The sequence below is a fragment of the Pseudonaja textilis genome, chromosome 2 (assembly GCF_049901715.1).
Source record: "Pseudonaja textilis isolate UNSWEBS1 chromosome 2, rPseTex1.2, whole genome shotgun sequence".
In the NCBI taxonomy this organism is placed as follows: domain Eukaryota; kingdom Metazoa; phylum Chordata; class Lepidosauria; order Squamata; family Elapidae; genus Pseudonaja; species Pseudonaja textilis.
The window spans coordinates 14,393,648-14,420,424 of NC_141991.1; the positions used below are offsets into that span (position 1 = coordinate 14,393,648).

Sequence of the window (26,777 nt, forward strand, 5' to 3'; positions counted from 1 at the left end):
GAGTGCTGCTGTAGGTAGTCTTCAAGTGATGACCATTCATTTAGCAACTGAAGAAAACCAACTTATGACCAGTCGTTATGTTTATAACTGTCACGTCATCTCCACAGTCATATAATTATGATTTGGTTGCTTGGCAACTGTTGTACATTTATAGAAGTCACAATGTCCTATGTGATCGCTATTTGCAATTTTCCCAGCTGGCTTCCGACAACTAAAGTCAACGGGAAAGCAGGCAGGGAAGATCATTAAGTCATGGTCACATGGTATATCAGTTAACTACCATGGCAAACAGGTCATAAAGTTGGGTGCTGCCATGTGATGCCTCACTTAACGACTTCATCACTTAATGAATTTTCCAGTCTCTATTTCAGTTTTAACCCGAGGACTAACTGTAGCCTTCCTCCAAGGCAGTGACCTCCAAACTTGGCAACTTTTGGAGGCAAGACTTGTGGACTCCCAGAATTCCCCAGCCAGCATGGGAATTCTGGGAATGGACGTCCACACATCTTTAAGTGAGAAGTCCACACTTTAAGACTTGTGGACTTCAACTCCCAGAATTCTCAAGTCTGAATTCTGGGAATTGAAGTCCACAGGTATTAGTTACCAAGTTTGGAGATCACCTACCATAATGATTTCTGAAAGGAGAGGAGGGACTCACAGGAGCTTCACAATCCTGGACCAATCCTATAACTACGATGTACCTTACTGACGCATTAGATTTATATACCACTCTTCGTTTGGGAGCTTAAGGGGGCATCCAAACTGCTCTCCATATTATCCAAAAACAATTCTATGGGGTACAGTGGATGAAGAGGATTAAGCTGCCACATGACTGATCTAAAGTAATCCAGGAGATTTCCGTGATTGAAGGGAGACTAGAATCTGGATGTCTCCAATTACGTGTCAACACTAAACTAGAACGTTACACTTTTAAGATATTAAAATAGTATTTTTTTCTCTTTTGTTATACAGCAGCAAATGAGTGTAGGTTCTTATACTGAGGCCCAAAGAACTGATCCCAACAGATCCAGGGAACAATGGTTGGGCCAACATGAAGGCATTTTACCTGGAAGTTGCGAACAACAGTAATATAATTTGGGGGCTTCCGTCCAGGTGGAGGCAGCAAAATAGAGTCATGTTTTCGTCCAGGGAGTCGGCAAGAGGCAAACAGGCGAGAATAGCAGTCCATGCTGAGTGGGTGACCGTGGGAATACTCAACTAGCAGGGTCTGGCTGCCGTGGAGATGGAAAGAAAAAGGAACCAAATCAGCATTCTTTCAATGTCGGTCCACAAGAAAGCCGCGGGCATCCTTGCGTATGAATTTCTGATAGTCCTTTGTCCCACTTTTCATCCAGGATCTGAAGGTCGGCCTCAGAATTCAATTCTCCCCCACCCCCTAAAGGCTGCAAAGAGTTGCAGAGAAGAGCAATGGAGAGGATTAGGGGACTGGAGGTTAAAACATATGAAGAACGGTTGCAGGAATTGGGTCTGTCTAGTACAGCGGTGGCAAACCTTTTTGGGCTCCTGTGCCAAAAATTGTGCACATGCTTGCACGCTCGCGTGCCAGCACTCAAACCAATGCATGCCCCCCTGCCCCCTACGCATGCGCGTGTAATCCCCACCCACCCAAATAACCCCCCCCGCCCCCTTACCTGCACTACGCCTCACAGCTGATTTTTGGTGGGTTTGAGGCCTTTTTCGGCCTCCCAGAGGCTTGAGGAAGGCTTCTGCAGGCTTTGCAGGCCGCAAACTAGCCCCATTTTGTCACTTCCAGTATTGTCAGAAAAACAGGAAGTGACAAAACGGGGCTAGTTTTTGGCCTGCAAAGCTCTGCAGAAGCCTTCCCTCAAGCCTCTAGGAGGCCGAAAAAGGCTTCAAATCAGCTGAAAATCAGCTGTGAGGCACGCGCATGCGCAGTGAGGTAACTCTGCTCGCAGCTCATGTGCCGGCACAAATGGCTCTGTGTGCCATCTGTGGCACGCGTGCCATAGGTTCGCCATCACGGGTCTAGTAGTTTATTGAAAAAGAAGGACTCGGGATAACACGATAGTAGGGTTCCAATATCTAAGGGGTTACCAGAAAGAAGAGGGGGGGTCAAGCTATTCTCCAAAGCACCTGAGGGCAGGGCAAGAAGCCACAGATGGAAACTAATGGAGGAGAGAAGCAATCTAGAACTAAGAAGAAATGTCCTAACGGGGAGAGCAATTAATCAGTGGAACAACTTGCCTCGGGAAGTTGCGGGTGATCCAACACTGGAGGTTTTTAAGAAGAGACTGGACAACCACTTGTCTGAAATGGTATAGAGCAAGTGTGTCAAACCCGATGGCATCGCGGGTCGTATCGGGATGTTTTTTTGCCTTAACGGAGCCAGGATGGGCAAGGCCTACGTGGGTTTATATCTGGCCCATGGGCTGCCAGTTTGATAGGCCTGGCCTAGTGTCTCCTGCTTCAGCCGGGACTTGGACCAGAACAGGGGTCTCCAACCTTGGTAACTTTAAGACTTGTGGACTTCAACTCCCAGAGTTCCTCAACTAGCTTTTCCAGTCCAGGGGTTGGACTGGAAGACCTACGAGATCCTTTCCAATTCTGTTATTCTGGTTCAAATAAAATGAATGAATGAGTTCTCCCAGAGAGCTTCTGTGGCTCAGAGGAGAACTAGAACCGGGTTCTCCCCACTTCTAGTCTAGAACCTTCACTAACTGATGCCTCCAAGCAAAGCCCAAAAATGTTTCTCCTCAACAGAAGCAAAACCTGGGATGCCACCAGACAAAAACCGAAGTGACATTGCCAAAACCAACCAAACCAAACTTTTACGGTGCCAAAGAAGACCTTTTTTTTGAACAAGGCAGGTTAAAGTTGAAGGCCGCTTCCAAAACAATTGCCTCCAATGGCAGTGTGGCCAGGAAAGAAATTAAGTGCGTGATACCTGGGTAAAGGGGATAATTCTATGGCACCCTTCTTGTCCTTGGGACCCAAAGCACAAGGTTTATTTTGCTTGGTGGTTACCCTGGGGTCGAACTTCATTGTTGTAAACTCTGGCCCTCTGTGAAGTCATAGGAGAAGGAGAAACAGATCCGGTCTGGAAGCCTTTGACCGATTCTCCAGTTGCGCAGGTAAGCCGAAAGGTAAGAGTTTGGGGAAGACAAGAACCCTCCAACCTCCCATTTGGGAGTACAGAGGGAAAAAGGGAACTATAACTTTCTGACTTGGCCAGCTGCCATCCTCTTCCCAGTCTGTCCTGTTTTCACACAGGAGCAGCAACACCCAAAGTCTCTTTGTCCCTGGGAACCACAGACACACCTGTAGCTATTTGCCACTTTTGACCCAAGGAAGACCCCATGTTCTTCCCAGGGAAAATGGCACCAGCAATAGCACATAGATTTAGATACCGCTATATACTGTTTTAACAGCCCTCTCTAAGTGGTTTACAGAGTCAGCCTATTGCCCCCAATGATCTGGCTCCTCATTTTACCAACCTCAGAAGGATGTAAGGCTGAGTAAACCTTGAGCCGGTCAGGATTGAACTCCTGGCAAACAGCAGAATTAGCTTGCAGTGCTGCCTTCTAACCACTGCACCACCATGGCGCCATCACAACCCATTTCTTCCAACTTCCATTGGAGATAGTATTTATCCTGCAGATTGGCCCAGTGCAGAGGTGGTATATTCAGCAGGTTCTGATCAGTTCTGGAGAACTGGTAGTGGAAATTCTGAAAGCAGTTCGGAGAACCGGCAAATACCATCTCTGACTGGAGATTTTACAGTAGCCTTCCCTGGCTATGCCCACCAAGCCACCCGCACAGAACCGGTAGTAAAAAAAATTTGAATCCCATCAGTGGGTCCAGTGGGTTTCAATCTGCATGGATAGCTCCTCTACTGGACCAGTAGATCCAAAGGAACCTACTCACCGGTCAATCTTTGCCTTGAAATCCAGCACGCCCGCAATGAGCTTAGCTGCGAATCTGTGAGAGGGTGAGAAGACAGGAGAAATGAAAAACAAGTTAGTACCACTTTATACCTTGGTAAGACCCCACTTGGAATACTGCATCCAGTTTTGATCACCACCATATAAAAAAGATGTTGAGACTCTGGGGGGGAAAATGAGCGGAGAAGAGCAACAAAGATGATTAGGGATCTGGAGGCTAAAACATACGAAGCACGGTTGCAGGAACTGGGGTATGTGTAGTCTAGATAAAAGAAGAATTGGGGGGGGGGGCAATCTATTCTCCAAAGCAACTGAAGACAAGACAAGAAGCAATGAATGGAAACTAACGAGAAGAGCAACCTAGAACTAAGGAGAAACTTCCTCACCATGAAGAAAATTAACCAGTGGAGCAGCTTGCCTTCAGAAGTTGTAGGTGCTCCATCACTGGAGGCTTTCAAAATGAGACTGGACCGTCATTTGTCTGAAATGTGTGCTCCCCTACACTCCCTGCACACGCGCGTGCAATCCCCCCACGGCGCCTCCTTACCTGCACTGTGCCTCACAGCTGATTTTCAACTGGTTTGGGGCTGCTTTTTCGGCCTCTCAAGAGGCTTGAAAAAAAGCCTCTGCGGGCTTTGCAGTCCGGATAATAGGTCCATTTCGTCACTTCTGGTATTATAGGAAGTGACAAAACGGGCCTATTTGACCTGCAAAGCCTGCAGAGGCTTTTTTTCAAGCCTCTGGGAGGCCGAAAAAGCAGCCTCAAAATCAGCTTTGAGCTGCGCGCATGCGCAGTGAGGTAAGTTTGCCTGCGGCTCAAGTGCTAGCACAAATGGCTCTGCGTTGCCACCTGTGGCACACATGCCATAGATTCGCCATCACAGATATAGAGTCTCCATCTTGAGAGGGGGTGGACTAGAAGACATCCAAGGTCCCTTCCAACTCGGTTATTCTGTTAATTCCCCAACCAGCTATGGAATTCTGGGAGTTGAAATCCCCTATGTCTTAAAATTGCCAAGGTTGAGTAATATTGCTGTGTAGGCCCTTGATAGCCTCACTGTTCATGAATTTATCCAGGGTCTTTTTCAATGGCCACCATCAAAGTCTTGTAATGGTTTCCACTAGGTGAATTATGTTCTGTGTGAAGATGTCCTGCTTCCTTTGGCCTCTTCTGAATCTCCTTCCAACCCTTCCGGCTGCAGAGAGACAAGTCCACCTCCCTTCCACCTGTTATAATCTATTCTGTGCAGTAGCGAGCACTTTTTTCCTCCCACTAATCTGCAACTAATCCCCTAGTAATTGTATCCCAAAGCTCTGCACATACACAAAGACATGGTATCTATGAATTGTATTAAAGACAAAGGCATTGCTGGCTGAGTTTTCATAGTAAGCAAGAATAACCACTTGTTTGCTCTCTGTTGGCCAAACAGGCATTGTAGTTAGCAGACATGATGTGCAGCTTATCATGGTGTATGAACCACTACAGCTAGAACTCAACGTACAACCATAACTGACCCCAAAGCTCATGTTGCTAAACAGGGCAATTGTTAAGGAAATCACTGCAACTGTTAAGTGAATCATGTCATCCTTCATCAAATGGCATCTCCCGTTGTCGGAAGCTGGATTGGAAGGTTAACTGGGGATCCCACCACCTCAGTACAGCGCAACGGTTATTAATGCATAGAATTACCAAGTGCCCAAATGCTGATCATGTGACTACAGAGACACTGCAATGGTCATAACTGTGAAAACTGGTCACAAGTCACTTTTTTCAGTTTTGGTGAAACTTCAAACGGTCAGTAAACGCATCGTTATAAGTTGAGGATGGCCTGTAATGCAGGAGTGTCAAACTCAAGTTCAGCATTTTCAAATATACACATGTAGATATATACAAAATATACGAAGGTACATGTGGCAATCTTTAAGTCAATTTAAATGTCCCTGTTGCGATTGGCCAGTAAGATTTACGTGGTGGTATCCAAAGAAAAGTCACTTTTATCCAATTTAGGTTAAGAGAAGAGAAGAGAAGAAAAGAGAAGAGAAGAGAATTCTTTATTGGCCAAGTGTGACTGGACACACAAGAAATTTGTCTTGGTGTAAATACTCTCAGTATACATAAAGAAAAGATACATTTGTTAAGAATCAAGAATCATAACGTATAACACTTAATGATAGCCATAGGGTACAATCAACAATCAAATCATACTAGGAGACAGTCAATATAAATCATTAGGACACAAGTGACAAAGTAACAGTCATACAGTCACAAATGGGAGGGGATGGGTGATAAGGAGTGATGAGAAGATTAACAGTAATAGTAGTGCAGACTTTGTAAATAGTCGAACAGGGTTGAGGGAATTATTTGTTTAGCAGAGTGATAGCTTTCGGGAAAAAACTGTCCTTGTGTCTAGTTGTTCTTGTGTGCGGTGGCCTATAGCGTCGTTTTGAGGGAAGGAGTTGAAACAGTTTTATGTCCAGGATGTGAGGGGTCTGTAACTTTTGTTCTTAAGAAGCTCCTGGTAGTTTTTAAGACATATGAGTACAGGTAGTTCTTGATGTACAACCACAATCGAGTCTATTCCACAGTGAAAAATTTGTTAAGTGAGTTTTTACCCCATTTTATGACCTTCCTTGCCACCGTTGCTAAGTGAATCATTGCAGGTGTTAAGTTAGTCACATGGTTGTTAAGTGAATCTGGCTTCCCTATTGACTGTGCTTGCCAGAAGGTTGCAAAAAGGGACCCCCCATGGCCCTGGGACACTGCAGCCGTCATAAAGACGAATCGGTTGCCAAACGCCTGAATTTTGATCACATGATCGCAGGGACAGTGCAGCGGTGTGAAAAAAAGGTCATCAGTCACTTTTTCCAGTGCTGTTGTAACTGAGCAGTCGCTAAATGAACTGTTGGAAGCCGAAGACTTATCTGTACTATGTAAACTGGCTGTCCATTTTAAAAAATCGTTGTTTTTATTAAGGAGTTCCTGGCAGTTTGTGAGAGAGATTTAGATATAGAATAATAGAGTCAGAAGGGACCTTGGAGCTCTTCTAGTCCAACCACTTGCTTAAATAGGAAATTCTACACCACTCCAGACAAATGGTTATCCAACAGATTTATCTAACAGTTTATCCAAGAGATTTGAGTATTATTTTGGTTGGTATGTATGCTTTGTATATTATGCCTTTCAATCTGTTTCTTTTAAGCTTAAATAAAGCTTAAAATCTCTTTATTTACTGGTGTGCTTATTGCCTCTGGATCCAAAAGAACCAATTGCTTCCGTACCTGATTATTTCCCTGATACATGGGAAAACAAGGACTGAAAAAAAACCCAGACTGAAATGCAAGACCTGGTGGTGACTGACTCTGAGGGAGAGGAGGAACAGCTGACACGGAGTGGAAGGGTGGCTCTGGAGGTTGTGGAGGAGGCTGGGGAAGGGCAGAGGCCGGCTGGGCAGACAGAGGAAGACCCAGGCCCATCCCCTCTCCATCCTAGGGCACGCAGGGAGGAGAGGATAAGGGAGAGACTGGTCTAGTCGGGAGGAGAGGGCCTTGATCCTCTTCATGGGCTGCAGCTGTGAAAACTGAATAAGACGACAGACTTGCGTACGGGCGAACGCTGGAAACAAAGCGTGTAAATATCTCGTTTATGGTTCCTCACTGAGTTTGGCGTCCTTCCCAGTGTGTGTTATCTGTGGACATCCTCCAGCCCTTATCTTGCCTGGTTTGTGTTGCCCTTTTCCTTCTTCCTGCAACTGTTTGTGTGGGAGTGTTTTTGTCTTCCGTCAAAGATATTCAGAGCTTGGAAGCAAAGTGGAGGAATAAAAGGGGCTTCACCTGTTTTCTGTGACTGTGTTTGTTTTGTATCCCACCCTGCGTCATTGCACCAACAGAGAACAAAGCTATAACTCAAGACAGCATTGTACAGGTAATCCTCAACTTACTACAGTTCATTTAGTGACCATTCGAAGTTGATTAGTGGCTGGTTTTCAACACTTACAACCATTGCCCCATGGTCGCGTGATCAAATTTCAGGCGCTTGGCAACTGGCTTGTACTTATGACATCATTGCAGTGTCCCGGGATCATGTGATCTCCTTTTGCAACTTCCTGACAAGTCAATGTGGAAGCCTGATTCACCGAACCACCGTGTGACTAACTTAAGAACTGCAGCGATTCAGTTAACGACTGTGTTGAGGAAGGTTGTAAAATGGGGCACAACCCACTTAACAAGCTCAGCAACAGAAATGTTGGGCTCCATTGTGGTCATAAGTCGAGGAGTACCTATAAGTCAGTCAACCCCCTTCTGGATGCTCATGAGTCTAGAAATTAGGGGAATTGAAGGCAAGAATATCTGTAAGGGATGAGATTATTCTCAACCAGGGGTCTCCAACCTTGGCAACTTTAAGCCTGGAGGACTTCAACTCCCAGAATTCCCCAGCCAGCAACAGTGCAATTTCACTTCTGCCATATTGTCCTACGGACTCTTTCACAATAGAAAATGATTTAGCAATGCAGTTTCAAGCTCAACTAAACAAAACACAATGCTGCCAACTCTTTTAAAATTTGGAAACTCGATTAAAAGTACTTCATTAACAATGTTTGATCATTTACCAAAGGCAGCAGAAAGGTTGGGGAAAGATTTAATATTGCTTTAGTAAAATTGATTTTCAAAATGTAGTTCTCTTTTTGGTTTAATTGAAAAAAATAAGAGAGAAAAGTCAGTTGGTATTTCAGTCCTTTCTACTCACAATCCGAATTTTTCTGATTGCTACTTAATATTTCTTCTGGAATTGATACACCTCTTGTCATGAAAAGATACATAGAAAGGTCATGTTTAAAATCCATAGTTACTCCATAGTTACATAGTTAAACTCCATGATATTGCCCCATGAAATAGATAGGAAAAGTCCCATTTTTGGTTACAAGTTTCCTGTCCTAATTTTACTATGTTGCCAGGAATAACCAATTTTAGAAAGGAAACAAATCTAATTAAAGACCTTTCTTTAAAAATAAAAAAAAACAGGGGGCACCCGGACTTGAACCAGGGACCTCTTGATCTGCAGTCAAATGCTCTACCGCTGAGCTATACCCCCAGCACATCCTATACAGCTCCCAGAAGTTTACTCATGTATACTGGTTTGGTTACATATTTACCTACCACAAACAAAATGAGTTTTAAGCCTTCCTCCCAAAGTAAACTTCTATTCTTCCAGATGTCAGCCCAGAAACAAATTTTTGCATACACATTCATGTTGAAAAGTTTTTGGACCATGGGGGAAAAAAAGGCTGCTGACTTTTTAAAGAAGGCATCAGGCAGATTTTTAGGGGAAAGAGGCCATCAAGTGCTCACAGACAATGTCACCAGGTAAGGTATATTTGCTTCCGGGGTCAAAGATAAGACAGGCAGTTCTTGTTTGTTTAATGGCCGTTCAAAGTTACAACGGCACTGAAAAATGTGGTTTAGGACTGCTTTTTCATAGTTACGACATTTGTGATCAAAATTCAATCATTTGTCATTTCACACTTATGACGGCAGCAGTGTCCTGGGGTTATGTGATTCTCTTTTGAGACCTTCTGACAAGCTAAAAACTATGGGGAAGCCAGATTCACTTAACAACCAGGTTACCAACTTATGAACTGCAGCAATTCACTTAACAACGGTGGCAAGAAAAGTTGTAAAACAAGGCAAAGCTCAGATGCCTCACTTAGCAACAAGAGTTTTAGGCCCAATAGTGGTCGTTAAGTCAAAGACTACCTGTACTTAAAATCCAAACTACCCTACCTCTTAAGAATTTTATTGAAAAGGATTATCCCAACATCCCCCCTTCTGAAGAAGCTTCTTGCTTGAGAAATGAAATTTTTTCAAAGAAAAACCAGAAAGTCCAGTAGTTGCCTCTTGAAAAAAGCATCGTTGGGAATGGAGAATGTCCGTGGACATCCCCTCTTCTAGATTTCCAGATGTTTCTACCATATATAAAAGATGTTGAGACTTTGGAAGAAGTTCAGAGAAGAGCAATTAAGATGATCAAAGGCCTGGAGACTAAAACATATGAAGAACCACGGTTGCAGGAATTGGGTATGGCCAGTCTGGAGGAAAAGAAGAATCAGGGATGACATGATAGCAACATTCCAATATTTGAGGGGCTGCCACAAAGAGGCAGGACGAGAAACAATGGATGGAAACTAACCAAGGAGAGAAGCAACCTTGAATTCCTAACAGGGATGACAATTAACCAGTGGAACAGCTTTGTCTTCAGAAGTTGTGGTTTTTAAGAGACCACAGAGGTTTTTAAGAGACTGGACAGCCACTTGTCTGAAATGGTAGAGGGTCTGCTGCTTGAGCAAGGGGGTTGGACTAGATCAGGGGTCGCCAAAATCTTCTGGACCTCCGGGACCACCAAACTCATAATTTTAAATCCCACGAACCACTAATATGAATTTTGACTGATGGTGGCTTGCTGGTGTTTTCCCAGGGTCTCTGCAGAAAGCAGCAGAGATCCTGGGAAAATCCCCGCCAAAAAAGTCTGCAGGAAAATTCCCCACCCCGTTTTCATTCTTTATTTGGGATCACAGGATACCATCTCCAGCTCTGTTCTTGGGGGTGGGGGTGGGGGGAAAGGAGGAGAGACTTTTGGCTTCATGCAAGGAAAGCAGCAGAAGCAGCAAAAGTCTTTCTCTCCCCCAAATTCCGCCAGAAATCAGCCTTTGTGAGACTGATTGTCGTGCTGGCGCAGCCTCTTGGAGCGGGAGGCCTTGCAGGGTCCCAAAGACTCATTTCTGGGGGAGTTTGGGGCAGAGAAAGAAAGTCTTTTGCTGCTTTCCTTGCGTGCAGCCAAAAGCAGAAGAAGAAAGAAGCAGAAAGAAGCAGCCCGGTGGCCAGGCCAGGCACATGGGCCGAATGGGGCAAGTTCACTCCCTCTGCCCTTTCCCCCCTCCCCTCACTACCTCGTGTTGTTCGCAATGCAAGCAACACAAGCCTTGTGTTCCTGTGCAACCTGGATTAATTGCTTGGGGGGGGGGCGCCTTGGGGGTGACGTTTCTCTGTGGACCACCAAAATTTTCTCATGGTCCCTGGCCCACTGGTTGGCGACCACTGGACTAGATGACCTCCAAGGTCCCTTCCAGCTCTATTCTATTCTTCTTCTTCTATTATCCAGCTACGGGGAACTCCGGCTATGGGGAAACTTAAATACAGGTAATCCTTGACTTACAACCATTCCTCTAGCAAATGTTCCAAGTTACAACCACAGTGAAAAGGGACCGACAAACTGGTTTTCACACATATAATCTTCGCAGCATCTGCAAGCTCCTGCGATCAAACTTTGGGTGCTTGGCAACCAGTCTGTATTTACGACGGTTGCAAGCATCCCAGGATCTTATAATCCCCATTTAGGACCTTCCCCAGACAGCTTCCAACAAGTGAAGTCAATGGGGGAAGCTGGTTTCACTTAATGACATGATTCACTTAACAACTGCAGCAATTTGCTGAACAATCATGGCCATAAGGTCATGAAATCAAATGCGACTCACTCAAGAACAGCCTTGCTTTGAAATGGAAACCCTAGTCCCAATTCTAGCCGTAAATTAAGATGACCTGTAAGTTAAATAGTTTGTATCACACTTATTCTCATAATCATTACTATTATTCCTTCAAGCTTTTAGTAGAAGTTATTTCTTCCTACATGCTACCCACTGTGTGTTCTCAGGGATTTCAAAATATAAATTGTTTGGGAAAAAAAACAAAACAAACAGGGGACACCCAGACTTGAACCAGGGACCTCTTGATCTGTAGTCAAATGCCCTACCACTGAGCGATCTCCCCAGTACAATTATGATTACTTTAATATCTAGGTTTGGACTAGTTTTGCTGCATATTTTCCTCCCATAAATTAATGACAAGGCAGGAAGGTGTGTTGGTAGCCCAAAATTAAAAGGAGTCTGACAGCCATTTTCAAGCCTAGCAAATTTCATTACAAGGCAATAAATCTTTGCAAACTGAAGTTCACTTCATCAAATGTGTACACAGGGTTTAAACTCCTAGGACTTTCCATTAAACATCTCAGGTAACAATTTTGGAACCAAGAAACTTCAGCAGCACAATTGAGTGGGAGGTTACTGAACTCCAAAAGAAGGCAGGGCATCTCAGAAGGTTTGAACAAACACAAAGGGGTTTTAACAAATTTACAGTTGTTACTTGTTACCTGTAATCTCCCCCTTCTCCATCCCAAAGTTTTATTTGCATAACCATTCAGGCCACTGGTGGCTTGTCCTTCAACTCTCGAGTAAGCCTTATAATGAAATCAGCCTTGTTAGGAATATAAGTCATCTAACAGGTATTTGGGTTAGAAATATATAAACCAGGATAAACATTTTAGTACTATGTCTTTAAGAGATTGCAAAAACTGCAATTGGGTGTGGTTTCTCAAACAGCAATAAGATGGAGCCAGAAACCTGGGTTGTTTAGTCTTAGTCTCAGAAGAGTGCCTGTCTGAGTGTATCTCTGTTTCCTTCTGTTGGAAAGTATTGCTGTGGCCCCATTTCTTCTAATTGACTGATATTACTGGATTTAATTTAAGTCTGATACTGAACTGTTTTTGACACTGGAATTTGATACTTGGATTATCCCTGGATTGAAAACTGACTGATTTAACTTGTAAATGATTTTGGATTGCTTATTTTGGACTTTGCTTAAACCTTTCTGGAAGTAAAAAACCTACATTTACTGTACAGTGTATCTGTGTATTGTGTGTGTATTATTCAAACACTCCTCTCAAATACGTCTCCCTGTATGCGCTCATTCTCCTAACGGGGAATTACCTCAACAAGCCTGAAAAGGTGCCCTGAACCAGTGTTTTCCAAACTTTTAAGATGTGTGAACTTCAACTCCCAGTCAGCAACTAAAACAAAGTTTGAAAAACAAAATGTGCAGGAGTTAAAAGTCAATCCATCTTAAAGTTGTCAAGTCTGAACTCTGCACATTCTAAAGTTGTCAGATTTGAAAAAAACACTGATTTAATCAATGGACACCTACCAACCAGTTTCCAAATAGGGCATCCAGGATTTCATGACACCTTTTATGGAAGAGAAGAGGGATAACTCTTTGACAATGCTCAGAAAGGGGGACTGGGAAGGGCCTTGCCCGCTTGTTTAAGGAGGCGCCTTTTAATTTTCTGTCATTTTTTTTCCAGCTTCTCCCGTGAAGCATAAAACATTGTCCAGGCTTCCTGTCACTCTGGAGAAACAGCATCTCCAAGTCTTTTCAACGCTGAGTCCTCCCTTCATCTGTTTGGTTTAGAACTGGAAGAAATCCAGAATCTCATTCTGATCAGGAAGGACTGCAAGCTGCCTCCTTTAATTTAGCCTCAATTATCTTTCTCCCTTGGAGAGGTCAGAAAGAATTAGAATTGGAATGGAACAGGAATAGAATAACAGAGTTGGAAGGGACCTTGGAGGTCTTCTAGTCCAACCCCTTGCTTAGGCAGGAAACCCTGTATCATTTCAGACAAACGATTGTCCAGTCTTTTCTTTAAAAATCTCCAGTGTTAGAGCACCCATAATTTCTGTAGGCAAGTTGTTTCACTGATTAATTGTTCTGTCAGGAAATTTTCCCTCTTAGTTCTAAGTTGCTTCTCTCCTTGGTTAGTTTCCACCCATTGCTTCTTGTCCTGCCCTCAGGAGCTTTGGAGAATAGCTTGACTCCCTCTTCTTTGTGGCAGCCCCTGAGATACTGGAAGACTGCTATCATGTCTCCTCTAGTCCTTTTTTTCATCAGACTAGACACACCCAGTTCCTGCAAGTGTTTTTTTTTTATATTTTAGCCTCCAGTCCCCTAATCCTCTTTGTTGCTTTTCTTTGCACTCTTTCTAGAGTCTCAACATCTTTTTTACATCGTGGCGACCAAAACCGGATGCAATATTTCAAGTGTGGCCTTAGCAAGGCATTATGAAGTGGTATTATTAACACTTCCTGTGATCTTGATCCTGTTCCTCTGTTTATGCAGCCTAGAACTGCGTCGGCATTTTTGGCCGCTGCAGCACACTGCTGGCTCATATTTAAGTGACTATCCACTAGGACTCTAAAATCCCTCTCAGTGACTACTATTGAGCAAGGTACCAAGTATTTTGTACCTGTGAATTTGGTTTTTCTGGTAGGATATCCAGGCCAGTTAATATATATCTCCCTACCCAACTCCAACCTAGTTCCGATGAAGCGCTGTCTTTTAAAATGAAGGAGGCTATTCTTGTTCATCTGAATGGATGGGGAAAATGTTTTTTTACAACCCATTCCCTGTTGTTGAAGTTCTTCCAGATTTCACCATCTACCAACCCTCAGACCCAAAGACAGATATTCCTTCTTCCTCAAATCTAGCTGAAAATGTTATCTCTTGATTGGCAAGCAACTAACTTTTATTCCCAAGACAGAGGAGTATGAGGTAAAAACCTTAGCTTCAGATATGGAATCTGCCGAATATCTATTTTCCACTTGTAACAAAGTATCTAGTTTGGGAATATAATACAGATGATTGTCCCGTTTCCCCCCCCCCCGCAAAAAAAAATTAAAAGGAGGGGGCACCCGGACTTGAACCAGGGACCTCTTGATCTGCAGTCAAATGCTCTACCACTGAGCTATACCCCCAGCACATAAACAAGCCTCACCTAAGGCCTAGTTGTGGGTGTTGGTTTGACTGGTTATTTCTGTTCCCTAGATTTATGAGTAATTTTCAAATGTTACACCTATAATTCAGCAACTTTCCTGGAGCAAAATGTCTGTCTATTATTTTGGGACACAGTCAGGAGGAGAGCCTGCATGGCAACTACACCTACCTAAAACCTTCTAACCTGGAAAAATGTCCTCACTTTCTATGGATGCACTCTTTACGGGAAGACTGGGATAAGGAGCATATTTTTTTCTATCAACACCCTTTTTCGGACATAAACAGAAAACTCTGACACTTTAGCATATTAGATTAGATTAACGGAGCTGGAAGGGATCCTGTAGGTCATCTAGTCCAACCCTGTCCAAGCAGGAGATCCTGCACCGTTTCTGAAAGATGGCTGTCCAGTCTCTTCTTGAAAGCCTCCAGCGATGAAGCTCCCACAAGGCCAACCAAGTTCCATTGGTTGATTGCTCTCACTGTCAGAAAAATTCTCCTTATTTCCAGGTTGAATCTCTCCTTGTTCAGTTTCCATTCACTATTCTTTGTCTGGCCTTTGGGTGCTTTGGAAATTAGCATGACCGCTTCCTCTCTGTGGCAGCCTCTCAAATATTGGAACACTGCTACCACGTCTTCCTTGGTCCTTCTGTTCACTAGACTAGCCAAGTCCACTTCCTGCAACCGTTGTTCGTATGTTTTAGTCTCCTGAACTACATCTGCAACCAAGATCCTGAACAGCACCATCAAACTAAGGTCTTCCTCGGGGCCTGGAGAACGGCATTTTCCACCTGGTCTTAAGGAAAAAGTACAATGCTTTGATGATGCTACAGGAGGGATTGGAAAGGACTCAACCCCTTATTCGTGTGTGTGTGTGTGTGGGGGGGGAACCTTTTAATCTTCTCCTGAGTGTCATGAAACAAAAAACATCTCCCAGGCTTGCCACCACTCTGGAGAAAAGGTCGTGAGGAGCAAGTGATCCAAATCACTTCAACATTGAGAAAACAAATCATCCCTTCATCCCCACAGTAGAGAACTGGGAAAAATCCAGGATTTTGCCCTGATCAAGAAAGGCTTCAGGTTGCTTTTAGTTTAGCACCATTCTTCATTCTCCTTGGGAGATTAGGCTGAATTCCAGCAAGATACCCTACTAAAATATAAGATTTAAAATACAAGACTTCCCGCCCCACTCCAATCTGGTATAAATGATGAACTATCTTATTTAAAAAAGAAAGAAACTATTCCTTTTTCTCACACGTGGATGGGAAAATATACACTGCTCAAACAAATAAAGGGAACACCTAAACAACACAGTGTAACTCCAAGTCAATCACACTTCTGTGAAATCAAACTGTCCACTTAGGTAGCAACGCTGATTGACAATCAATTTCACATGCTGTTGTGCAAATGGAATAGACAACAGGTGGAAAGCAGAGGCAGTTAGCAAGACATCCCCAATAAAGGAGTGGTTCTGCAGGTGGTAACCACAGACCACTTCTCAGTTCCTATGCTTTCTGGCTGATGGTTTGGTCACTTTTGAATGCTGGCGGTGCTTTCACTCTAGTGGTAGCATGAGACGGAATCTACAACCCACGCAAGTGGCCCAGGTAGTGCAGCTCATCCAGGATGGCACATCAATGTGAGCTGTGGCAAGAAGGTTCGCTGTGTCTGTCAGCATAGTGTGCAGAACATGGAGGCACTATCAGGAGACAGGCCAGTACATCAGGAGACGTGGAGGAGGCCGTAGGTGGGCAACAACCCAGCATCAGGACCGCTACCTCCACCTTTGTGCAAGGAGGGACGGAAGGAGCACTGCCATAGCCCTGCAAAATGACCTCCAGCGGACCACAAATGTGCATGTGGCTGCTCAAATGGTCAGAAACAGACTCCATGAGGGTGGTATGAGGGCCCAATGTCTACAGGTGGGGTTGTGCTTACAGCCCAACACCATGGATGATATTTGGCATTTGCCAGAGAACACCAAGATTGGCACATTCACCACTGGCGCCCTGTGCTCTTCACAGATGAAAGCAGATTCACACTGAGCACGTGACAGATGTGACAGGGTCTGGAGACGCCGTGGAGAACGTTCTGCTGCCTGCAACATCCTCCAGCATGACCGGTTTGGCAGTGGGTCAGTAGTGGTGTGGGATGGCATTTCTTTAGGGGGCCGCACAGTCCTCTATGTGCTTGCCAGAGGTAGCCTGACTGCCATTAGGTACCGAGATGAGATCCTCAGACCCCTTGTGAGACCATATGCTGGGGCGGTTGGCCCTGGGTTCTTCCTAATGCAAGACAATGCTAGACCTCACGTGGCTGGAGTGTGTCAGCAGTTCCTGCAAGACGAAGACATTGATGCTATGGACTGGCCTGCCCGTTCCCCAGACCTGAATCCAATTGAGCACATCTGGGACATCATGTCTCTCTCCATCCACCAATGCCATGTTGCACCACAGACTGTCCAGGAGTTGGGGGATGCTTTAGTCCAGGTGTGGGAGGAGATCCCTTAGGAGACCATCCGCCACCTCATCAGGAGCATGCCCAGGCGTTGTAGGGAGGGCATACTGAGCCTCATTTTGACTTGTTTTAAGGACATTACATCAAAGTTGGATCAGCCTGTAGTGTTTTTTTCCACTTTCATTTTAAGTGTAACTCCAAATCCAGACCTCCATGGGTTGCTAAATTTGATTTCCATGGATAATTTTTGTGTGATTTTGTTGTCAGCACATTCAACTATATAATGAACAAAGCATTTAATAAGAATATTTCATTCATTCAGATCTAGGATGTTTAATTTTTGTGTTCCCTTTATTTTTTTGAGCAGTGTATTTCAAAGCACAGTAGCTATTATTTAAACACTTCAAAGTGTGACCAACTACCAATCCTTAGATCCAAATTGTTTAAATTAGAAAAAAATATTCCATATTCCTCAAAACAGGTGTAACTGAGAGTGGTATCTCTTGATTGGCAAGCAATTGACCTTCACTCCTAACATACAGGAATATAGAATTAAAACCTTAAGTTTTGGATATGGGATATGTCTCCATATATTTTTTTCCGGTCATTCTAGTAAAATCTACATATGTAGTTTAGAAATAAAAAAAATGTAATCCATTTTTTTCATAAAGGACTTGAAATTATTCCTGTAATCATTACTATTATTCCTTTAAGCTTTCAGTAGAAGTTATTTCTTCCTACATGCCATCCACTGTGTGCCTTCAAGGATTTCAAAATATAAATTGTTTGGAAAAATAAAACAAAAGGAGGGAGCACCCGGACTTGAACCAGGGACCTCTTGATCTGCAGTCAAATGCTCTACCTCTGAGCTATACTCCCAATATGTAGGTAAGTTTCACCTAAGCTCTGTTTTGGACACTGGTTTTACTGGAAGTTTTTGTTCCCCAAATTCATGAGTAATCACTTTCAACCGTTATACCTGTAATTCTGTAACAAGTTCCCCGGAGTAGAAACGACCCTCTCTCTATAATTCTGGGGTATAGTCCAAAAGGGCAACAAAATTTTCTCCATTGGACCTTCAAATCTGAAAAAAAAGAATGCTAAAATTCTATGGAATCTCTCTCTATGTATGGCGAAGGTCCCCAAACGTGGCAACTTTAAGACTTGTGGGACTTCAACTCCCAGAATTCTGGGAGTTGAAGTCCACAAGTCTTAAAGTTGCCAAGTTTGGAGACCCCCTGCTCTATGGAAAGATAAGGATGGTGATCGCTAAATATCTACAGCGATTCCCAGTCATCCAGGTCATGGTTCGGTTTTAGTTCTGAGCTGAACAAGCTTCTTTGAATGAGAAGCGAAACATCTTCCAAAAAAAACCCAGAAAGTCCAGCTGCCTCTTGAAAAAAAGCACCTTTGGGACAAAGACAATGAGCACCCTCTCTGCCAGCAATGACTTCCTTCAGACATAAACAGAAAAATCTGGGAGATAATGCTGAATTACTCTTGCAGCTTCACCACCGAATAGCGAGCATCATCAAGACTGGCCAACCATCAGTTGCTGGAGAATGGCATTTTCCACCTTGGTCTTAAAGAAAGAGGATAACTCTTTGACAATGCTCAGAGAGGCCTCTGGGAAGGACTTTGTTCATTTGCTTATGGAGGAAGCTTTTAATCAACTATGTCTAGCTTCTCCTGACTGATCCCTTAACACTGTCAAACTATTTACTAAGTCTGCATTACTATTACTATTCATCTTCTCATCCTTCCTTTCACCCATCTCGTCCTACATATGAATGTAACTTTGTTGCTTGTATCTTTATGATTTTTTTTAATTGAGTTTCCTAGTATAATTTGATTTGATCACTTATTATGTTTCCTAGTATGATTTGATTGCTTATTTGTACCCTTTGTCTATTGTTAAGTGTTATACCTATGATTCTTGATGAATGTATTATTTTTCTTTCTATGAACACGGAGAGCATTTGCACCAAAATAAATTCCTTGTGTGTCCAATCACACTTGACCAATAAAGAATTCTGTTCTGTTCTGTTCTATTCTATTGTTGTGAGGCTCAAAACATCTCTCATGGTTTCCTATCACTCTGGAGAAAGGGGCAGTGGGGAACAAGTGGTCCAATTTTCAACCTTGAGAAGATGAGTCTGTCAAGTCTTGGAAGCCATTTGTTACTTGGAAGCTTCGAGGCTGCCACATTCAGTGCCTGGGAATCTGGGAGGGGGAGATTTCATAGTGAGGTAGAAGATTGGACACAACAACATTATTTCTCAGAGTCAAGGACATGTTGCCCTGCGCCTGGAGGGGAATGAGTGGAGGGATGTCTCCAGTTGGCACGAAGATTTGATTGGGCCATGCGATGGACTGATGGACGTAGGGGATGGGTCTTTGATTTCTCTTGGGGAAGGGAAAACCCAGAATTCTCAGATTCGGGTTCTCCCAGATGTACCAAAATGTCAACTTTAATAAAACCGAACTTTGAGGAACTGTTTGTCTCGGAGTTTTATCGGTTTGGAGTTGCTTAATTGGAACGCTGACAGAGCCTTCTCTTCATCGCTTTTAGAAGTGGGAGGAATCCATGGTCTTGGCTGCATCAGGAAGGACTTCAGGCTGCCTCCACTAGGTTTAACATTGATTTCCTTTGTCCCTTAGTGCAGGGATCCCCAATTTGTGGACTGGCACCGATGAATCACTGCAGTTTGTAAGTTAGTAACCTGGTTGTTAAGTGAATCTGATTTCCCCATTGACTTTGCTGATCAGAAGGTTGCAAAAGGAGATCACATGATCCCAGGACACCTCTGGAGAAAGGAATAAGGAACAAATAGTCCAAAGTGTTTGGGGGGGGCGGGTTTAAAAAAAATAAGGGGGCACCCGGACTTGAACCAGGGACCTCTTGATCTGCAGTCAAATGCTCTACCGCTGAGCTATACCCCCAGCACACAGGTAAGCCTCACCTGGCCTCTAATTTGAGTACTGGTTTTACGGCATTCTCTCTCTTCCCTAAATTTATGAGTAATTGCTTTCAAATGTTACACCTATAATTCTGCAACCATTTTCCTGGAGCAGAACAACCTTCTGGGATATAGTCTGGGAAACAGTCTGAATACCAACATCTTCTAAACTTCAAAAGAAAAAGATCCTAACTTTCAATGGATGCTCTCTCTCTCTGTGGGATGATAAGGATGGTGAGCATCGCTTCTGCCAACAATGCCCTTCTTCAGATATACACTGAAAGGCCTGGCTGGTGTTTGCTTAATTACACCTGTAACCAAGATCCTCAATAGTGATCATCATCAAGGTAAGGTATTCATCTGTGTCTGGAGAATGGTGTTTTTCTACCCTGAAGCTGACCTGACTGAAGCCCTCTTGAGAGCTTCAGTGTTACCAAACTGGAGCCGAGGGATAAGGAGGGAGGATTTGAGATAGCTGGGATTTTGTAGCCAAAGCAAAATACTTTCTCTTGGGAACCAAGGTCATTCTCACACCTGGGCAGAAGGCGGCAGAGTGATGTCACCAGGCAACCAGACAGCGCTGTGATTGGGCCATGTGATAGATTGTTTTGAGAAAGGGATGAACTTTTACTTTACCAGGAACCTTCAGAGTCGGTTTTCACCAGACCTGTGCCAATATGAAGCTATTCTTCAAGGAATCTACCTGCCTCGGAGTTTTGCTTTCTATGGGTCTATTACTTGGAGCCCTGATGTGGCATTTTCCACCCTGGACTTAAGTAAAGAAAATAACAACAGCACTTAAGACTTATATACCGCTTCACAGTACTTTACAGCCCTCTCTAAGCGATTTACAGAGTCAGCCTATTGCCCCCCCCCACAACAATCTGGATCCTCATTTTACTAACTTCGGAAGGATGGAAGGCTGAGTCAACCTTGAGCCCGTCAGGAGTGAACTGCTGGCAGTGGGTAGAGTTAGCCTGCAATGCTGCACTCTAACCACTGCATCACCACGGCTCTTCTAATGCTTTGAATTTGCTCAAAGAAGGGATGGAAAAGACCCTACTTATGGAGAAACTTTTTCACCTTCTAGCAACTTTATCCAGCTTCTCCTAAGAAGCACAAAATGTGAAGCACAAAATTTTTTCCCCAAGTCATTTGCTGCTCTGGAGGAAGGTCTGAAAAGAAGAAAGCGGTCCAAATCTATACAACATTGAAAAGACAAGTTATCCCTTTTATCTCTTCCTCCTTTCATTTAAAACTGGGGAAAATCCAGAATCTTGTCCTGAGCAGGAAGGATTTTAAGCTGTCTTTTTTAGTTTAGTATACATCTCCTTTCGGCCTTGGAGAAATCAAGGTGAATTCTGGTGGGATACCCAGACCAGTTAAAAAAAATATAAGACTCTCCACCTATTACAGGTAGTCCTCCACTTACATCTATTCACTTAATGACCATTCAAAGTTACAGTAGCACTGAAAAAAGTGACTTATGACTGTTTTTCACACTTGCGACCATTACAGCATCCCTGCAGTCACATGAGGTACTGCTTGGCAACTGGTGTGTATTTATGCCTTTTGTGACCTTCTAGCAAAGCAAAGGCAAGGAAGAAGCCAGATTCCCTTAACCAACCATTGTATTGCCACCTTAACAACTGTGGTGATTCACTTCAAGAATTCTGGCAAGAAAGCTCACAAAATGGCGGCAAAGCTCACTGTACAGCCCTCTTGCTTAGCAATGGACATTTTGGCCTGGTTATAAGTTGAAAGAATTCTGGCAAGAAAGCTCACAAAATGGTGGCAAAGCTCACTGTACAGTCCTCTTGCTTAGCAATGGACATTTTGGCCTGGTTATAAGTTGAAAGAATTCTGGCAAGAAAGCTCACAAAATAGCGGCAAAGCTCACTGTACAGTCCTCTTGCTTAGCAATGGACATTTTGGCCTGGTTATAAGTTGAAAGAATTCTGGCAAGAAAGCTCACAAAATAGCGGCAAAGCTCACTGTACAGTCCTCTTGCTTAGCAATGGACATTTTGGCCTGGTTATAAGTTGAAAGAATTCTGGCAAGAAAGCTCACAAAATAGCGGCAAAGCTCACTGTACAGTCCTCTTGCTTAGCAATGGACATTTTGGCCTGGTTATAAGTTGAAAGAATTCTGGCAAGAAAGCTCACAAAATAGCGGCAAAGCTCACTGTACAGTCCTCTTGCTTAGCAATGGACATTTTGGCCTGGTTATAAGTTGACAGAATTCTGGCAAGAAAGCTCACAAAATGGCAGCAAAGCTCACTGTACAGCCCTCTTGCTTAGCAATGGACATTTTGGCCTGGTTATAAGTTGAGGGCTGTCTGTAATGAATGATGGGCCTCTTTCTTTTTTAAAAAAATAAAACAGGCTGTTCTAGTTTCTCCATGCAGATAGGGAAATAAATTTCACAACACCTAATCTTTCCGTCACTCCTTATCACACATCCCCTCCCACTTGTGACTGGTGTCAGCTTTGGAATCCTTATTCGTGGCTGCCACATAATAGCTTGAGAAAGTGGGAGGGTGGTGATTTTAATTGGGTAGCTCTTAGTAGACAAAACAGAATTCTTTTGTTAGTTCAAGGCCAAAGAGTGTGGCACAGGAAAAAAAAAGGAACTTACTTTGGGATTGGTTCATGTGATGCGATGAGTGAAAAGGGGATGGCAAGAGAAATTCCTTGTGTGTCCAATCACACTTGGCCAATAAAGAATTCTATTCTATTTCTATTCCCTGCTGTTTTTAAGTCCTCCAGGTTTTTTTTAAACAAATTTTATTAATTTTACAATTAAAAACAAATCAACAACACATACACAAATAGAAGAGCAAAAAAGAAAAGAAAAAGAAAAAAAGAAAAAAGAATGGAAAAAAAAGAAAAAGGAACACTTAAAAACATGACAATGTTTTTAAGTGAAGTCCTCCAGGTTTTACCCAACTACCCAACCCTTACATCCAAATAGTTTAAATTAGAAATATATTCCTTCTTCCCTAAGAAGTGGGTGTGGCCGAGAATGGCATCTCTTACTTGGCAAGCAACCAACGTCTACCTCCCCATAATGAAGAATGACAAATTAAGACCTTAACTCTTAGTCTTGGGGAACTGTCTCAATATTTATTTCCCACTTGTTTTGTTGGCATAGAACAGGGGGTCCCCAACCCGTTCTGACCCACACCCTTTCCCAACAAATCAAACACAATCCAAAAGGAACAGAAACCTCTTAATGCTTCTGCAAAATGGTTAGCTGTGATAAGCACAAGCCTTGCCAAACTGTACGAGACAGCCAAAAGATAACAGGCAAGAAATAATTTGCAATACAAGAATCTTTAAATACAAACTCAGGACACTGGAATGTCCACGAGGCTGGAGTTTCAAAATGTCTTTGCCTTCTGCAAAGAATGTTCGTTTCACACCTGGCTTTTATCTGCTTGAAGGAGGGGCCATTACCTTGCAGCCTTACTCCCAAGTCGTTCGTGCTGTTGTAGCTGCTCTTGCCTGTGAGCAATCCTGCGCACATGTGCATTTGGCCACGGGCTCCTCAGGAACCTCCTCATCACTGCTGCCAGCCCCCACAATCTCTGAAGGCAGCAGTCCACTCCCTGATGGTCCTGGCCCCTCACCTGAGTCCTCGCTCTCCTCAGCTGTCCGCACCTGCTGCCGGCTAACCACAACAACCCCTGGGATCTGTAGACTGGCACTGGGCCACGGCATGCCAAAAACCAGGACACCCAAACAAGCAAAGCCCCATCCATGGGGTGCAAGCAGCATGCAAAACCACGCCCCATCCTGTCCATGGAAAAACCTCTCTCCATAGAACTGGTCCCTAGTGCCCCAAAGGCCTGTAGAGATTCTCCCTCATCCAGGTCATGGTTGTCCCAAAGGTGCTTTTTTCAGGAGGCAACTGGACTTTCTTGTTTTTTTTTTCTTTTGAAGATGTTTCGCTTCTCATCCAAGAAGCTTCTTCAGCTCTAACTGGATGGTGGGGAATGGAAGGATTTATACTCCTTGCAGACAGCTGGTCATTTGCATTCTTTGTAGAGAGTCGCTGAGGCCACTTGGAGGTTTATCTGTGTCCTCAATGTCATTCAAGTAGTGCTGCTGGTTCCTGCAGTTTGCTATTTTCCTCTGGAAATCCATTCCTGCTCCCACACCATCCAAAGGGTGTTCATCCCAAATTGTATAGCTAAAAGTCTGTTAGATATTCTCAGTCATCCAGGTCATGGTTGTCCCAAAGGTGCTTCAACCACCCTCTAAAACACGGGTGTCAAACTCAAAGCCCGGTGGCCAGATTCGGCCCACGGGGTGCTTAGATCTGGCCCATGGGGGCCACTCTGGAAACAGCAAAGGACCGTCCCGCAGTGCCTCTACCAGTGAAAACGGAGCTCGGGAGGGCTGCATGTGGCCCTCCCGAGCTCAGTTTTCGCTGTCAGAGGGTCGCAGCCAAAAACGGAGCTCGGAAACCCATTTTCGTTGGCAGAGCACTTGGGCCACCACAGGCACCCCTGACTTGAGTGACATTGAGCACAGCTACCCTGGCCACCCCCACCATCCCAGCCCCTCAAGATCAAACACAACCATGATGCGGCCCTCAATGAAATCCACTTTAATGACACCCCTGCTCTAGGACCAGCTGTCTGCAAGGAGTATAAAGCTGACGAAGCTTCTTGGATGAGAACATCTTCAAAGAAAAGAAAAAAACCAGAAAGTCCAGTTGCCTCCTGAGAAAAGCACCTTTGGGATAGTGGCCAAAAGGTTGGGAAGGTAGTCGATGACCTTGAAGTTAAACGCTCTTTTCCTTCCCCCCACTAAAAGAAGGGGGCACCCGGACTTGAACCAGGGACCTCTTGATCTGCAGTCAAATGCTCTACCGCTGAGCTATACCCCCACACTTGTTCCTTTCAAACAATCTGGTTAAGGATATGCATTAAGCCACACCCCTTTTCAGCAGCTGCCAGCCAGAGGTGTACTTATATGAAGTGATCTCTGTTTGACTGGCCACCCACGCAAGTTTTAATTATACTTCATTTTACGCCAGACTCAGCTCGATGTGTCTTTGGATAAGGAGCTCTTCAAACAATGCTCCCAGCTTCAAAGCAATTTGTGTTCAGCGTACACTACAGACCTATTGTTTCTGTTGTGATTCCTGCTGGTGATTTGCCAGTGCCGGTTCAGCCTTCAGTCTGGATTAGTGCATTGCACTAATAACGAGGACCTCAGTTTTAGGGGTCGGGGCCTCAGCCCCATCCTTTGAGGACCTCAGAGGGCCTCTATAGGGGTCTGTGACAACTCGCCACGGCCAACTTGCCGCAGGACAACTTGCTACAACCAACTCACCGCGACCAACTCAACACGGACGACTCACTGCAGGACAAGAGTTCCACTGGTATTAAAGAAATGGCAGAATGGAATAATGAAAGAAAGGGTGCAAAAGGAGGGCAGAATATGTGAATGACAAAAATTTTTTAAATAATTAAATAATTAAATAGAATTGTTAAATTGTCCTGCAGCGAGTTGTCCCACGGTGACTTGGCCGTGGCGAGTTGTCCTGTACTGAGTTTTCTGACTGTGAGAACAATCAAGCAATGGAACAGTTTCCCTTCAGAAGTTGTGGGAGTGCCATCACTGGAGACTTTCAAGAAGAGACTAGACTGCCACCTGTCAGAAATGGTGTAGGGTCTCCTGCTTGGGCCGGGGGTTGGACTAGATCACCTACAAGGTCTCTTCCAACACTACTATTCTATTCTATTCTCTTGTTCTTTTCTGTTCTTATCCTATCCTATCCTTATTCTCATCCTATCCTATCCTATCCTAACCTACCCTACCCTATGATTCCATTCCATTCTGTTGTGTTCTATTCCTGTTCCACTCTACTCTACTCTACTCTACTCTACTCTACTCTACTCTACTCTACTCTACTCTACTCAGTTGGCTGTGGCAAATTGTCCCATTCTGTCAGCATGTAAGAAATCGTGATCTGGAATAGCCATAACAAGTCAGCCAATGGGAACTGTTTGATAACTAAGAAACACCACCTGCTGTGAGCTATGTCAGCCGGCTCGTGGTTTAAGAGTAACTGGTCTGTATAAATATAGAGCTTCTGTGATTTCTGAGTTCTGATGGTTCTAGTTGCTTCTGCTTCTTGTCCTTGCTATCACATTGCAAGAGCTGCATGAGTATTGTATACTTGAATCATGTTTTATATTATTGTATATGAACATGTTTTTTTCTATAGATGAATCCTGCTGATTTATTTACTTGTGTGCTGGTTGGATTGCTGCAAACTCTTAATACATTCCGCTCTACGGATGTCTTGATGTCACTGGGGGACTTATGGACATTTTTCTCAGGCCATTCTTTGATCACTTTTCATTTTAATGATGGGATAGAGCAAGAATCTCCCCATTTGTATTCTTGAAACCAGCTCAATTTAAGAAAAAAAATTCACGGCCTTATCTTGAGATGTTGACACGCTGCAAAGGGGCTGATGGGAGCCACAACTGGCTAAGTTTTTGTCACATGCTGAACCATCAACCATAGTTTGGAAACCTAACTGGCTAGCTCATCCAATTTGCTAAACCACATTCCAAGTCGTGTTACACAACTGAGCCCCTACCATAAAATAAGGCGATCCTGAAGATCTTAAAAATAGGTCAATGCATTCCAAAATGTCCCATATTTTGTTTGTGGGATAATATATTCTGAAAGCCCCAGCGCAGAGATATATGAAACATGGTTTATGTTTAGCATGTTGAAAGAATCTAGCAAATTATAGTTTATCC

General features: G+C 43.8%; 1 protein-coding gene and 6 non-coding genes across 7 annotated transcripts in view; all 7 read right to left on the reverse strand.

The window, feature by feature from the left end:
* The window catches only part of LOC113449081 (carnitine O-acetyltransferase-like), a 57,896-nt gene that overhangs the window by 19,287 nt on the left and 11,832 nt on the right, over window positions 1-26,777 (reverse strand). The window contains 2 exon segments of the mRNA XM_026720050.2: window positions 1,067-1,232; window positions 3,907-3,960. Coding sequence (XP_026575835.2) covers window positions 1,067-1,232; window positions 3,907-3,960 — 220 coding nt within the window.
* Window positions 8,941-9,012, reverse strand: TRNAC-GCA (transfer RNA cysteine (anticodon GCA)). The gene has a single exon. It is a non-coding gene; the product is annotated as a tRNA-Cys (tRNA).
* On the reverse strand, window positions 11,670-11,741 carry TRNAC-ACA (transfer RNA cysteine (anticodon ACA)). Its single transcript has one exon. It is a non-coding gene; the product is annotated as a tRNA-Cys (tRNA).
* On the reverse strand, window positions 14,483-14,554 carry TRNAC-GCA (transfer RNA cysteine (anticodon GCA)). The gene has a single exon. It is a non-coding gene; the product is annotated as a tRNA-Cys (tRNA).
* On the reverse strand, window positions 17,835-17,906 carry TRNAC-GCA (transfer RNA cysteine (anticodon GCA)). The gene has a single exon. It is a non-coding gene; the product is annotated as a tRNA-Cys (tRNA).
* Window positions 19,899-19,970, reverse strand: TRNAC-GCA (transfer RNA cysteine (anticodon GCA)). Its single transcript has one exon. It is a non-coding gene; the product is annotated as a tRNA-Cys (tRNA).
* Window positions 24,812-24,883, reverse strand: TRNAC-GCA (transfer RNA cysteine (anticodon GCA)). The gene has a single exon. It is a non-coding gene; the product is annotated as a tRNA-Cys (tRNA).